Source organism: Larimichthys crocea, chromosome XII (genome assembly GCF_000972845.2).
Source record: "Larimichthys crocea isolate SSNF chromosome XII, L_crocea_2.0, whole genome shotgun sequence".
In the NCBI taxonomy this organism is placed as follows: domain Eukaryota; kingdom Metazoa; phylum Chordata; class Actinopteri; family Sciaenidae; genus Larimichthys; species Larimichthys crocea.
Window position 1 is genome coordinate 10,109,122 of NC_040022.1, and position 15,113 is coordinate 10,124,234.

At 42.7% G+C, this 15,113-nt stretch overlaps 2 protein-coding genes across 5 annotated transcripts; both read right to left on the reverse strand.

The window, feature by feature from the left end:
- Positions 1 to 1,091: 1,091 nt before the first annotated feature.
- On the reverse strand, positions 1,092 to 10,604 carry LOC104929908 (SWI/SNF-related matrix-associated actin-dependent regulator of chromatin subfamily E member 1-like). Of its 3 annotated transcripts, none has more exons than XM_019256229.2 (11): positions 10,481 to 10,604; positions 9,858 to 9,915; positions 8,561 to 8,604; positions 7,719 to 7,817; positions 5,733 to 5,813; positions 4,694 to 4,825; positions 4,412 to 4,583; positions 4,148 to 4,320; positions 3,876 to 3,977; positions 3,419 to 3,701; positions 1,092 to 3,303 (listed from the first exon to the last, which is right to left on the reverse strand). In XM_019256229.2, exons 2-11 carry the CDS (start codon positions 9,862 to 9,864, stop codon positions 2,939 to 2,941), a joined length of 1,458 nt encoding a protein of 485 aa, XP_019111774.1. In that variant the 5' UTR covers positions 9,865 to 9,915; positions 10,481 to 10,604; the 3' UTR covers positions 1,092 to 2,938. The 3 variants fall into 3 exon arrangements, with proteins under 3 accessions (XP_019111774.1, XP_019111773.1, XP_027140877.1); XM_019256228.2 differs by having other exon boundaries at positions 5,721 to 5,813; XM_027285076.1 differs by lacking the exon at positions 10,481 to 10,604 and adding an exon at positions 10,211 to 10,433 and having other exon boundaries at positions 5,721 to 5,813.
- A 466-nt stretch (positions 10,605 to 11,070) lies between these two features.
- LOC104929915 (serine/threonine-protein kinase pim-2-like) lies at positions 11,071 to 15,113 on the reverse strand. 2 transcript variants are annotated; one of them, XM_027285077.1, is made up of 9 exons: positions 14,944 to 15,113; positions 14,557 to 14,769; positions 13,661 to 13,818; positions 13,513 to 13,557; positions 13,159 to 13,377; positions 12,376 to 12,556; positions 12,119 to 12,286; positions 11,740 to 12,012; positions 11,337 to 11,630 (listed from the first exon to the last, which is right to left on the reverse strand). In XM_027285077.1, exons 1-8 carry the CDS (start codon positions 14,969 to 14,971, stop codon positions 11,921 to 11,923), a joined length of 1,104 nt encoding a protein of 367 aa, XP_027140878.1. In that variant the 5' UTR covers positions 14,972 to 15,113; the 3' UTR covers positions 11,337 to 11,630; positions 11,740 to 11,920. The 2 variants fall into 2 exon arrangements, with proteins under 2 accessions (XP_027140879.1, XP_027140878.1); XM_027285078.1 differs by lacking the exons at positions 11,337 to 11,630; positions 11,740 to 12,012 and adding an exon at positions 11,071 to 11,184 and having other exon boundaries at positions 12,129 to 12,286.

The window sequence follows — 15,113 nt, forward strand, 5'->3', positions numbered from 1 at the left end:
GGCATAAATGTGTACAACACTCATGAACACAGAAAATGACCAATCTGGCTCATACATATGCTAAAGTACAATTCCACGAAATGCTCCACGGCCCTCATTTTAACAAATGTCCTCCTCTAAAACAACAGGATAGAATATTTACGACTTTAATCTCGTAATTAATTCTCGCCATATTTAATAACGACTTTAATCTCGTAATTAATTCCATTTTTTTAATGTGGCCCTAATACTCCGTCGTAGTATACAAAATATATTCTTTTAGTTTTTGCAGTTGCGGTTGCTGTCATCACCCTCCTTTCTCCATGTTTGGGGGCCCCCTGGTGGCCAGCAGAGGCTTTAGTCCTTAAAACTGCATCCTGACTTGATAGTCGGAGGCACAGAAATGAATGACATGACTAATTTATTCATATGAAAGTATGAAGAAGCTGCATTTTACTGTTATCTTGTAATTTTATATCATGATATAATCACTAATAATGACGTCATAATTATTATTATTACAATAATTTCCCCATGATGTGCACTTTTTGAACCTTTTTATTTCACCATCTCACATCACAGACCCAAATTAGTCTGATCAGAGATGAGCTTTGTGGCTAATACTGAAACAAAATATTACAGAAAAAGCAAAATCTACTTAAATTACATTCAAGCGATCTCCTAATTTATTTTATATTTATACAACATGATACATTTGATATGTGATTTTCTCCACATACACTAGTTTGAGAAACTGATAACTGACAGTTATCTTTATATAGTTATAGTTATCTATAGCTGAAAAAAGCATGAAAATATACATTTTTGGTTGCGTGTGGATCCTTTACCTCAGGTAATAAAGGTGAGCTACAGGTTCTAAATGTAGTTCTTGCTGCTTTGATTACATTTCATATTGTCTGGAATTTACTTATATATAGATAGTTATTTATTTATTTATTTAGCATTAAACACTTTGGGTGTCCATACATAACTGCTTCTTTACTTGTCTTCTTTGCTTTTATATTTATATTTCCATGCTAAAAATATATATTAAACTAAAATCTTAGAACACAATCCAGAATTATTTAAAGAAAAACAAGAAGAGTTTAAAAGACTGAGAAATTATCTTTATTTGGATAGATAAGTTCAGACAGTACAAAAGAAAGATGCAAAAAACAGAGGCATATTACTAAAAACAGTCCAATTCAAGTAAGAAAACAGTCCTTTAAATGCACAAGTGACTGAGGTTACACTTGGATGAGGGTAGCGTGTGCATTACTCTGCTGAAGTTAAACGCTTGTGGTGTCAACAGGAATATGCAGTCTAAAGAAGGAACGTAGTCTTAAACAAAAAAAAAAAAAACATAAGTACAGCCTCAACATGGAGAGAAGCTCTCAAAGATTAAATGCTAATTGAGTTGGCGTCAATACTTTTTACATAAATGTGATGGAGATGTTTTAATACCCAATGCAAGTCATTTTATCATCCAGAGTTTTTAATAAAGCACCATGGAGACACATTGCGTGGTTTCCTCCAAATATCAGCTTTCCTCATCATCAACTCTGACAAAAGACTTCAGATATTGTTCAAATGCTTGCAGGATTACAGTCAGTATTTAGTAGAGCATGCAGAATGTGGGTGCACAAATAATTCATCTCCATACGAACTTCAGACCTGGAAAAACGCTCATCTGCGTCAGCGCGAGACGTGTCGTACACACACCAACTGAAAACTGTTAGAAATGGCGTCTGATTCAAGAGTACAAGTTTTATACGAAGGCTGATCTTGATTATATTAATCTAAAGGTTCCACTAGATCTCTAAAAACACAAAGTAACAGTAGTAGTTTTGCAAATCACACAAACTGATAAACTACAAAATTCTGAGGTTTTAAATGGGGGAAAAGGTTGAGGTCCTTTCATGCGAGGTTGCCCTTAAAAATCACCAGAACGTACGCTGAGCTTTCAGACAAGTCATAAACCCAAACTCCCGACTGCAGCTGTGCTCCTTTGTCAGAAAAATATACGGGCTGATTAAAGTTTATACATCAAGACTGAGCAATATACACACGTGTGAGTCAAACATTCAACAGTACAAAGTCTACACAGTGGGAATTATTTGAGGTTTTTAAGTCTGAACTATGTGGATAACAAACAGCCATCAGCATGCCTTCTGAAATCACCTCCCTGGTGTCGAACACGAGTTCAATGGAACAGCGCTGCTTGAAAACAGCAGCGATGTCGTGGCTGGTGATGAGCGCCCTTCACACGGTAGCACAGTGATGTAGAATTATAGCTTAAACGGTTAGTCGAGTTGATTGACAGAAAAACAACAAGCGGTCGTGAGAATCAATTCATTTTATGGAGCCAAAAGAGTGAAAAATAAAAGACAAACGTTCTTCAGCCTCTCTACTGTCAGAGTTTGTCACCTTAGGGTCATTTCTTACAGACTAATGATTAATTAATTGATCATGAAAATAATTAGAATCTAATCTAAGGTGCAGTCCTGTGTAGAATGACTCTTGGCTGACCTGTAGAGCCAGGGTCAAATGTTGGGAATGTGGACCAGCCATCTAGAAGAACACTGACAGATGGATTGGGATGGCTGGACAAACAGTGATGAGACGTGTTGAGTTAGATACTGGTATATAACATCCACGCAGCCAAGCGGGGTTACTGCTGACTGTTATGTTAGAGCCCCCCTCCCCCATGATTAGGAAAGGGGGCTCGGGTCAAATGTCGTTACTCTTTGGTGATGTTTCACTTGCCCTCATCATAAGCTAGCCATGCTGGGTTGTTCTAATCCTTAGGTGGCTGACTGATGGAAGGCCTACGTCACTCTGTGGGAAACATGTTAACTATTTATTGACCATTCAGCACTTCATTGACAGCGCCACGGTGTTCACATCTGGGGGTGGAGGGGGGGTGGCTCCTACAGCTACCACTGTAACTAACTGACCATTACATATCATACTGTTGGCTGCTCTGGTTGGAGGGCAGTAGTGGTGGAGGTGGAGGGGCTGGTTCTTCTGAGGCGGGAGGAGGTGGGGGTGTCGCAGCAGCTGTGTTGGGGTTAGCCGCACTGGAGTTTGCTTCCTGGGCTGCTGGAGGGTCGGGGGCTGCTGCTGGTCCAGGGGGGCCATCTGAGGAGGGAGGAGGCATGCTGTTGTTGCTGTCCTCGCTGGGGGCGCTGCTGCTAGGAGTGCTGCTCTCCCTGGGGGGGTCGGGGGGAGGTGTGGCTTTATCGGAGGAGGAAGATGGGGGGTCAGAAGGAGTAGGTGGAGCGGGCTGGGAGTCTGAAGAAGGCTCCGTAGGCGCCGCCTCATCTGGGAAAAGAATGAAGGGACGAGAAAATCACTTTAATGTTTTGTCATCATTTCATACATCCTGAGCGATTTGGATACATTAGTATCTGTATGGTTTCATAAACACCGTCAGTACCTGTCTCCATCGGTGTGGGCTTCTCCTCCTCCTTGGTCCCTGAGCTGGGGTTAGCTGCGCTGTTAGCATTAGCTCCAGTCGGCTCTGCTGCTTTGTTTCCAGCAGCCTCCGCCTGCTGCTGCTGTTGCTGCTGCTGAGCCTGCTGCGCCTGCTGAGCAGCTTTCTCCGCCTGCTCGGCCGCCTCGCGCTCCCTCTCCTCCGCCCGGCGCCTGGCTGCCTCCTCTGCGGCTGCCATCTCTGCTGCTAGCTTCTCCATGTCCACCTCCACCTTCTGACTGCACAGCTGGAGACACAAAAGCACAACACTTAAAAAGATTCTCCATTTACAAACTAAGCTCAAGTTGAAGCAAGAACAAGATGCTGGTCGACAAATTAGTATAAAGTCAGATGAAAACACGAGTAAGGAATAAAAACTTCATGACTCAGCAGTCTCTAGGTAAATAAAGCACGGCTGTACCCGCTTGAGTTCAGTGTTGAATGAGTCAGTGGTCTCCAGGAAGCGTCTTTTCTTGTCTTGGTGGCGATCCTCAATCTGCAGCAGTTCTGCCTCTAGCTTCCTCTGAAACACAGCAGACACAGGCCAAGACCATGACTGTTTGTCTCCAAGGTTCATCAGTGACTGACATTTGTTCACAGCACAATATTCTCTAAAATAAATTTACACGAACGAAGTAGCTACTGGGCTCCTCTCAGCTCACATAGGGTATGTCAGAGAACAGTGTGTGTTACCTGGTGCACCATGAGAGACTGGACCTGCCTCTTGAGGACCTGCATGCGGGCTGTGGTGACCACCGAGCGGACGTCAGGCACTACGATCTCGCTGAGGATGTCGCTGATGAGCCGGTGGTTCCTCTGGAAGCGAGCGGCTGCCGTGTGCTTCACGGAAAAACCGTCGTCGTAGTCTGGACGGAGGAAATAAAGTTCATTCAACACAGGACACCTAACCGCTTTCAGTTACACAGACTGGAGATATAAAAAGAATCTAACACTGACCATCAGGGTCTTCAGCGGGCTGGATGCTCATGTACGGCTCTCCTTTGTCCATACGACTCTGCCTCTGCCTGCTCTCCTCCTCCATCGCGGCCTCGGCTCGGTTCTTGGCGTTGACGTAGGCCAGGTAGGCTGGTGAGTTATGGTACGCCTTCAGAGAGTCGTTATACTCGATCTGAGAGGGTAGGAACAGATAAAAATGATTAAATGATCATTTTGTTAACATCTTTTAAGGAGTCCACAGTATCTGGAGGTCTACAGGTGTGGACCTGAACCTCAGCTCACCTTCTCGGCTTCATACTCATTCAGGTAGTCCTGTTTCTCCTCATCAGTCAGGTCCCTCCACATCCCTCCGATAATCTTTCCAATCTCCCACAGCTTCAGGTCGGGGTTGGACGCCTTCACTTGGTCCCATACCTTGCATGTGCAAACAAACATCGCCCCACACGCACACAAACAAAAACAACAAGCAGTCACTACAGGGCGACTGAAGTTAGCAGTACATTAGGTCACTACAAGAAACTAAAGGAAATAAAGGGGGGAAAGTGCAAAGGAAAGAAGAAGTTTAACTCCAGATCTATTAATTGACCAACAGTAAAACATTTACAGTGGTCCACAGAGCTAACCCACTGCAAAAAAAATGCTGCAAAGTGAGAAAACACAAGCAAATATTCAAGTGTTTCTATGGGACAATAAAAAGTGATGGACACACCTGGGTGAGGTGTGGACAAGCTCACATCTTAGCTCTTTCTTTAGTCCACTTACAGGCAGGTAACCTCATGAGCCACAAAGCATAGCAACAAGTGTGCCCCAGCCGTGTTCATCACTTTTTTTCCCTCTCTCATGTTTTCTTCTTCAGGTCAATCAATATATTACTATCCCCTGGAAACTGCTTCCGTTCTCTTTAGTTCTACTTGCAGCATTTTTGAATGTGCTGGATGGAATGGAATGAAATCTTTCTACGGTTTTATGTCGATGAGTACATTTTGTCTTTATGCTGTATTCAATGGTAAAACTTGAGCTCTTAAAGTAGAGAAGCAGCGAAGCGACGAGCGCGAAGGGGGAGGAAATGAAGGCAGGAGCAGAGCATGCATGCAGAAGAAAACAGAGATGTTTAATTTCTCTTTAGCGTTGACAAACACAGCGGGACTGTAAAAGCCAACGGGATAACAGAGTGGAGAGTCTCCACAAGGTGGTTGAGGTGGTGATGAAGGCGTCATGGCTTGGCTGTTTCCCACCCTAAAACCCCTGCAACTTTTCAGGGGATGGGAGGACAAGCAGTAAAAGCAGACACCGTGGATGGGTGTCTTACCTTCCTGCTTACCTTCCGGCTGTACCGCATGTAAGGCATCAGAGGCTTGTCTGGAGGTTTGGGAGGCTTCGGGACGGTGATGCCCGAGGAGTTCTGTGGAAGGAAGACAGAGGGAGATAAGGGGGACAAAGGGGGGAAGTAGAGGGTGAGTGAGGGGGTGTTGAACAAAAGAAAAAAGGACAGGTTTAGAGATTTAAAACAAAAAAACAAACAAAAAAAACCATCAGCTGATTATGATGATGATGGAGAGGCGTATGACGACTACAGACATGACAAACTAACTCAAGTGGTCCTGAATGCTTTTTACAGCTGGATGAATGCATTTATGATGCGTTCCATCTCGTGTACATGTATGAATGCCTAATCTAACGCGGATTAAGGCGAAATACAAGACACGACGTTGAGGCCCCGTTTCTCCACTGCACAGGTCTAGTTCTCTGCGAGGTTGGCCCATGACTCTGAATGAGGAGCACACCGGACTGTATCCTGCAGTCCACATTGACAATGTGACATGAAAGTTAGTGATGATGGAGCTTTTATCTCTGAGATATGCTGCTGGTTTAGCTTGTCTCCATGTTTGGCTCATCCGTCTTCTCTTCTCCTGTAGTATGCCTAAACTGAAGAGTAGCATCACACCATTTATATTTCAGTTTGTTGCCTCTGAAGGAAATAGTCCCAGCTGAGCTTCAGACTCAGACTGTTAGCTGGGGAAGCCGATAACACAGCGGCATGCGTAACCGGTCCAAATATTCTCGCTGGTATTGGTTAGCTGTTGACGCCTAATGGTTGGTATTTTAGGGACCAACGATAAGGAATCAAACCATTACTGAATAGACATCATGTTTGTCTTTAACACATTAAAGAACAATGAATAACTCGGCAAATTTCACTCATGGTTTTGGTTTTTCACAAGCAGCAATCAAACATTGTGTAATAAATACCTCAACGACAGCCCAACAACAACAAAGGTGAACAAACGTGTTGAATTCATTGTTCTGGACAACAAACTCACAGGCTGTCAAAACTGTGGGATATTGCTGCTTAATGGTTAATCTGGTATGCTACAGTTTACTGTACTGTTTGATATGATTCATGCAGAGGTGGTAAAAGAGGTTAGCGGCGTTCAAGTATCTTGTGTGGACCGGTCTGCGGCATCATTTGCAAAGTAATGTTTTTTTTTTTTTTAAATTTGGAAGTCAGTGAATGTTCTGCACTGTATCTGTTCTGTGTGAGTATCTGTGACACAAAGCTTCATTCAAATGATGGGAAGTTTTTTTGTGATAATATGAAACAGAAAAATGTCCATCTTTAGACGATGTGTAGCGTTAATCCAGCAAGATTTCAAAACCAAACGTCAACACCACAATGTGTCAACGAGGTGGAACAGCACGTTTTACATGGTCCATATTCTACTGGAGCAGAAGGGATCGATTTCATCTCATGTGGGCTTTGCTGGAGAAAACCTTTTTAAGAACTGACCAGACAGCTCCTCTACCCCTCTGCAGCTTAAGTCATCCCCTTATCAGAGTTTTGTTCTGAGACAGAGACATGGCTGTCAAAAGGAGGTCTCCAGACCAAGACTGATCTCAAGTACTGCAACAATGTGCTCATGTCACATGAGCAGTCCTGCTGCCAAAATCACGTCACCATGCAAGGAGATCACGAATATATAGCAGAGACACTAATGGAAGTCTGATGGTACAAATAGTCTTAATGAGTAGCCTGGAAGCCAAACGTGTTAGCCAAACAGAACGGTTTGCGTCATGCACTGAGCCCAACTACAACTACGTGACTGGAGAAATGATGGTGACTGTTTGAAAAACAAACTGTGGGAGCTGTAAATGTATAAAGTGAACACAATGACTCCCATCTCATCTAAAACCCAAATTATTAAGAAATATTTAGCCCAAGACAGTTTTTTGATACCCTCCCCATTTAACCTGCACACATCCCCTCTTCTGTCTTTTCTTTTTAAAAATCCCTCCATCAATTCATTACCCTGCTGGAGCCTCCGGAGCTCCCTCCCAGTCGGAGGTTGTTGTAGGCCAGATGGCTGTAAGGGTTGTAGCCCACAAACCCTGGGGTGGAAGGCATTTGCTGATGGAAGACAAATGAGACAAAACACGAATGAGAAATGGCTCACAAACAAGAGGAGGAATAGGGATAAACATAAATAAGTGAAAAAGGGGAAAACGTGAAACTAAATGTATCTCGTTTTGCTTGTTTGTTTTCCATGGCGTCATCATGCAAGGCAAAGAAAAGGCAACTGGTCGGCAGGCTGGCTTCAGCATGAGTGCACAATATGTAAATGCTGTATGTAAATCAGGACTTTGCAGCGAGTTCACATCGTCCCTTCTAGGTTGCATTTAATAAGTCTACACCGTTACATTTCAGCTTGATGCTGTGCCTGCTGCTGCATGGAAGGAAATAAAAACATTAAAACAAGCATGTTGATTCTACAACTGTACACACGTGCTCTGAAATGTTGAACAGGTCTTCAATCAGATTTTAAACCTCTTCCCCAGTGGCAATAATAAAAAAAGCTTCTTCAAGCACACGAGGCACATCGGCCTCTTCTGCACGAGGCCGTCGATAAGTGGTGGTGGTGTGACAGGAAAAGGCAGGAGTGAGAGCGATGACGGAGAGCTAAACGGATCTGTGGCTACCTCCGTGTGTTCGCACAGAGGAAATCAGTTTAAATGAAAGAAATGCAGAGAAAGAGAGGAGGAGAGCAAGAGAGAGAAAGATGGAGAGGTACTGAACGGAGCGCTCAGAGCTATCGTGACCCCCTCGGCCGATACACAGTAAGAGCTGAGAGCAGAGCAGAGCCGGACACTTACTGTTGTCGGGGCGGGGGGAGGGGGAGGGGCGTAGGATGGTCGTTCTGTGCAAAGAAGAAAAAGACATTAGTTATTATAACAACCCACTGTGTGCGTTTCCATAGAAACATAAGGGTTTGGTGTACATTTTTTTCCCTTCATAATATTGTAAATTCAATAAGTTAACTAGGAACTTTAAATTTGAATCACTTTAACACTTTGCTCTCATAGTACAAACATATATAGACACAGTTAAAAAACAAAAACAGAGAACTTGACAAGTAAACATTCATACCCCTACCAACTGTTATCTTTGTTCAATGGCTCCCTCTGTGCAGAGAGTTGAGCTCATGGACATAAGGGACGCACATTTGTACAAGTTATTGCACATAAGTATATTTTTCTTATGTATATTTTGTAGAGGTAGAACCATATGTTCTTCCTCCCCAGAGTTTATTGATTCTACTTATACTGTGTTACCATTTTTACCTCAAGCCTGTACATAGTGTTACTTGTAATGCTGCTGCAATTAAAGAATTTCCTTTCGGGGATCAATAAAGTCTATCTACCAACAAGGACAACATTTTTTACACTGTGTAGAAATGTGCAATAATTTGGTGCAGTGGAGCACAGTGCAGGGATGACATGATAAACAGACTGTACAGTAGGCTGACGTAAGGAGGACAATATTTGGCATATACAGTATGCACAGTATGAGTGTAAGTGATATTTACATAAATAATTTATCATTTACAGGCAATGTTACTGACACGGTGTGTTCGGTTTTAGCTGTTCAAATATGTGTAGTCCACGTGTTCCCACAGGTACACACTCTTTAACAACAGCATGACTTTGACTTTCTTCTGTTTATTTCTCCCTTGTGAGTACTTTCACATCAGCCGCTGCTGTCACAAATTAATCTCCCCAGAGTGGGATCATGAAAGTCTATCTCATCTTAAGCTGTTTCTCCGTGCTGAACTAATGGTGTATTTGAACCAAACCAGAGCTGTTGGACACGGGAACAGCGGAAACACAAACCACAGATTTGATTAGGTTTTTTTAAGTGCTTCTGTAAAGTTTGAATAGCGTGTCAAACGTCTTTATCAGTGAGGTCTGGAGGCCTTCAACACAGCAATAACTGCTTTTTCTGGTATAATTTGAGAAAACTAATCTTACAGATCCTATATAATAGACTGAGCTCTTTCATTGGATGTACATGGACAGTGCAAATTCCCCCAATTCAAACAAGGTTGCTCCCGTTAGACACTAAAACGTAGCAAAAAGTGTTTCACTATTAACACCGTGAGTGTTTGCTTACTTGACATCGTGGCTGGAGATGGGGCTAAGGAGAGGGGGGTATTTCCATATTGATTGACCTGAAAAAGAAAACATGAGAAAAAAAAAATGAGCCAGACACATTAGCTGAACGACAACCAACCTGCTGCTGACGTTAGTTTGCTTCACTAAATATCTTCCAGACGTCGGTAAATGACCGAGAAGGCCCGAATAACGATTAATGACAACAATAGCTGACGGCGCTCACACAGCTCGCTCACCCGGCCTGGCCTTCGAGGAAAACCCGCACACAACACAAAGAGACGATTTGCCTTAAAATAATGCAGAATTTTAGTTCTGGCACAATGAATTTCGATGCTAAATATTTCTACAAACCAGCAAACACTCGAAACCTGTCTTCGAGGCGGCTCCTTCACACCTGTGAAGTGTGTAAAGTCCGCAAGACGTTTGAATAAACCGTGCTAACGCAGCTAGGCTAACGGACAATACAAGCTCCGCACATGGAGCTAATTAGTTAGCCTTACTAGCCGAGTTAGCTGGCGGCCAAACGGCTGCACCCAAAGTCGTTTTTACGTAAACGTTACGCAATGATAAAACTGGAACATTTTCAGACAATTCCGCTGAAAACAGCGTAAACACACTCACTCAGTCGTCCTTTGTTCCCTCCACAGGGCCGCCGCTTGTTCCGCCTTACAAATTGGGACCGGAAGTACTATTTTCGTTCTGGCGGACGGAGAGGGTGTTTTCAGAATAAAAGCACAGCTACTTCAAATACTCTTCCGGTTGAGATAATAAACCTCAAAATAACTCTTTTTGCCTCCCTAGATTTTCCACACTCTATCACACTATTAATTTCATTTCCCACTGTTCCTAACTTCACAGCCCTGTACTCTGTCATACCTTGGACATGATATTAGTATATGTTCTTCTACTGTTTCCCTTGCCCACAGTTACATTGCCCAGTTGGATGTTTGCCTATAATGAAAAGTGTGCTGTTCAGATTGCTGTGCCCTATTCTTATTCTACTCATGATTACTTGTTCTATCCTAAATATAAATAATAATAAAAAAAATACAATGGACCAGCATCCATATTAATATGCAAGAATATTACTGATGTTTCAGGTAGACATTCACATTCACAGTGAGGGTTCATGTGGGATCCAGCTCACTTAGGGATACAAGGGAATGAAAAAGCAGATAAAATTGCTAAGGAGACAGTAAAGAAAGAGGAGGTGGAAATAAAAGCACAAGTATCAAAAGTTTAATTATGGAAGGAAATTAACAATCAATGGAAACAACATTGGAAGAACCAGGAAAAACATTTGAGGTAGGGTGTTGTGGTGGTAGCTTAGCAACCGCACAGCAGGTGATCATGAGCAGCAGTAGCAGCAGCATTAGCATCAGCAGCAACATCAGCAGCATCGGCAGCATCAGCAGCATCAGCATCAGCAGCAACATCAGCATCAGCAGCAGCATCAGCAGCAGCATCATCAGCAGCATCAGCAGCATCATCAGCATCAGCAACATCAGCATCAGCAGCATCATCAGCATCAGCATCAGCAGCAGCATCAGCAGCATCATCAGCATCAGCAGCAGCGTCATGCCCATGTGTTTCCGTGTTTCCATTTGGAAATAGAAAGAGCAGAATTAGCACCTGTATTTCAAGTGTCTGTTCTGACTTTCAGACTAAAGACCAGCTATAGTATATGTGAGCCATTGGAGAAGCTTGAGCTGCCCCAGGGTGGGTTGTTGCTCGGGGTCTTTCAAACACGTTCACAAGAAATCCTGACAATCTGTTAAGAAAGAAGCACAAGAAAGGTGAAGGCGACGGCTACAGTGATCAGGATGGGAACTAAAAGGAACATTCTTGTGTGTTCTTGAGTGTTTTCTTTTTTTTCTTACTTGTTGTTGATTCTCAGCTTGTTTCAGAGGAACTTCTTGGTCTCAAGTGGCATGGAGCAAGCAGTGCAGTGAGTTTTTTTTTGTTTCAGTATTTTCTGTGGGGGGGGACCTGAGCACCAGGAGAAAACCCCCATGGGGAGAACATGCAAACTAGTATCTCCCCAAAGTGACCCAAGCTGGTTTAAATGAGCCATGAGTGAAGCCTGAGCTGCTCCAAAGTGGGACGCTGCTCAGGGTCCTTATCCAAACACTTTCCCAAGAAATCCATGCAATCTGTTGAGAATGATGAAAAACAAAGGTGAAGGTGACTACAGTGATCCATCAGAATGAACAGGTATTGTATCTGCTGAGAGATTTGCTGATAGTCATTTTTTCTTACCACTGGACACCTTGTCGTTGATATCCAGCTCGTCTTTGAAGAACTTGATGGTATCAAATGAGTCGTGGAGGATTTCATACAGGACCACACCCATCTGCCACACTGTGGTGGGGCCAGGCTTGTAGACAGAGGTCGTGTACCACTCTGGAGGGATGTGCTCAGCGGTACCTGGAATACACACACAGGACGTGAGGATGAGTAAAAGCTTTGTTTGAATGTAAAAGTATCAGAAAAGAGCAGGACTAGAAAGTTCTTACCACAGAAGACACTGAAAGATGACTCTTTCTTGAAGAAACAGCTCAGCCCAAAATCAATGAGTCGAACCTGCGGAACATCTGAGCCGGTCTCGATCAGGATGTTTTCTGGCTTGATGTCCCGGTGAAAGATCGAATTATCCTCGAGATGCTTTGCTGCCTCAACCAATTGTTTTATTATGATCTGAAAGAAAGAGAGTGGAGAGGGACTCAGAGATGGTGGTTTGACATTTTTTCATGGGTGGTACTCTCTAACTGCTTTGATACAAAGCTGAAGAATGGCAGTGCTGAAATGCTCAAGAGTTTCAGCAGGATGAGTCATGTTGTTTTTTTCCCAATGAGTTGGTGTGGAGTTTTGTTTAAAACCTGTCTCATTGTCTACACTGCCTACTGTTTTAGACTTCTCTTTAGTGATGACACCATGTTCCCAAATCTCAGCAATTACAGTGTTAACATAATCAATAATAGAAGAAAATATAACAGAAACAATTGCAGAATAAAAAATGGAAAATACAGACTAAATTGCAAAGAAAATTGCTTTAAGCCAGAGATTTCAATTCCAATTGGGGTTCTGCCAACATGGCCTGAACTTTTCCTCTTCAGGAACTCTACCCATAACATGGAGCTTCCAATGACTTTAAGTTTGGAGAACACTTTGGTTCTAGGTTCTGCTTAGTGTTTCCATTGCACATTTTGTCTAGCTGTGACAATGGCTATATGTTAAACTCCGGTAGTGGAAAAGGCTTTAAACACATGCATCTTCACAAAGATCCTCCAGCAGCTTACCTTGGCCTCCTTCTCATCTAGGTCGTCTTCTTTGTTATTAATGTATTCGAAGAGGTCTTCTGAAGGGACCGGTCTCTCCAGCACCAGGATCAGCTCCTCGTCCGTATTATACCAATCGAGTAGGGATACCGGTGCTGAAGTCCCAACTGATCCTTCTTTTCCATTCCCAAGTTTCAGCATAACTGCAACCTCTGCTGCGAGCCTCTGTCCTTTGTAGTCCTGAAACATCACAACAAAGTGGAAAGTGAGGAAGAGAAGCTCCACTGATTCATAGATAATTCATTAATATTATGTTTCATAACTGAGTGCAGTGATGAACACAGCACGTTTCAACTATTGGTGTTGCTCACTTACTTCAGTGCAGGATACTTTATCTTTTGGGATGTGTTTGATCGCTACCTGCAAGACACAAACAAGACTTCGGTTAGCACTTTCAGATGATACTCTGTGTGTGTGTGTGTGTGTGTGTGTGTGTGTGTGTGTGTGTGTGTGTGACACTTACAGGTAAATTATCTGTTCTTCGATAACCAGCAAACACCAATCCAAAGCCTCCTTCGCCAAGTGCATTGTGCTGTGCATATTTTGCCTCAAACTCAGATTTTGGGTCCAGCTTCTTGGTTTTCTTGCTCCTTGGCACTTTGTCACAGTTTTTGTTGGTCTCTACAGATCAGAAAAACACAGATATTTCAAGATCAGCTGGATGGCAGTCACCACATTACATAATTCAATTACTTATTTAAAAGAGCAGTTTATCATTTTAAGGAAATGAACATGTCAGTGTAGCTGGAGATGAGATATGGTTAGTCGAGCTTAGCATAAAGATTTTTAACCAGGGGTAAACAAAAAATAGTTCAGTCATTAAAAAAATGTTTTTTGTGGTCATCTAGGGGTATCTGTCCATGAGACATGAGATTACTATGGCTACCCAAATACAGTGGAGGTAAATGGATTTAAGTTTGTGATGCTCACGGCATTAAATGAAAAGCAACATCTAGATTAGCCCACAGGCCCCACTGTCAATAGATCTATTACTAAGCAAACAGTTCAAGAGAAACCACCCTCAGTGTGTCTGGTGGATTATTTGATCTTTGCAGGGCACTGTTTTTGCCACTGGTTGATGCAGTGAGCTCAAAATGTGGATAAAACATCTGCCACTAGATACCACTACAGTGATGTTTTTCTTTGTAACACAGGTGAACTGAAGTCTATTAAAATCAATGTACCAATGCCGAGGTGGATGTAAATTTCGGTGTTTTCTGTAATAATGAATCTACTAAACCTGAACATATGTTCTAGAAACTGATTTCATATTTTACAATTATTTAAGCAGAATAATCAGTCATTTCAGCCTAATGATCAGCCATTTCAGCCTAATGATCTTTGTCAGGATACACTCACTTTGACTTGATTGTCCCTCTTCATCTTCTCTGCCTTTCCTCTTTGATAATCTCTTGCAGAGATTATACTCAGAGGCCGTCTGGGGTTCAGATTTATGCACCCTAATTCTTTTTCTGCTGCTGTTCACATCAGGACTGGCCTCCCTTTTGGCTCCTTTAGTTCTGCCATCTAATGCAGGCACTGCACTTTGTTGCGTCGTGCAGGTCTTGGCCTCTGCAAATGAGAAAAACACATTGAAACATCAGTTTGCTGTGAATTGCAGACAACTGACCAACAGTTTGAAATTTTTCATCATCACAGTACAGACTTAAATCTCAGATACTTCTGAAATAATGCTCACTCATTAACAGGAGTGACTGCAGATTTCTGACTAGATTTCTCACTTACTTCGAGCACATGAACGGCGATTCTTCATCTTGTCTGTAGATTATTAGACTATTATGATGTTAAAGTGGTTTCAAACACAATAACTGCAGATTCACGACTATTATGACGTTAAAATGGTTTCAGACACAATAACTTCAGAGTCAGTGAATGTAGAACCAACAAGTGTACCC

Excerpts from the sequence above, each read along its gene's own strand:
- LOC104929908 (XM_019256228.2), bottom strand. Across the intron at positions 4,321-4,411 it reads GCCCGCTGAAGACCCTGATG|ACTACGACGACGGTTTTTCC; the intron begins GTCAGTGTTAGA and ends TCCTCCGTCCAG. Across the intron at positions 3,978-4,147 it reads AGTCTCTCATGGTGCACCAG|AGGAAGCTAGAGGCAGAACT; the intron begins GTAACACACACT and ends GCTGTGTTTCAG.
- LOC104929915 (XM_027285077.1), bottom strand. The coding sequence starts at position 14,971 with ATGAAGAATCGCCGTTCATGTGCTCGAA. Across the intron at positions 14,770-14,943 it reads TCGCCGTTCATGTGCTCGAA|AGGCCAAGACCTGCACGACG; the intron begins GTAAGTGAGAAA and ends TCTCATTTGCAG. Across the intron at positions 12,013-12,118 it reads CAACGACAAGGTGTCCAGTG|ATTGCATGGATTTCTTGGGA; the intron begins GTAAGAAAAAAT and ends CATTCTCAACAG.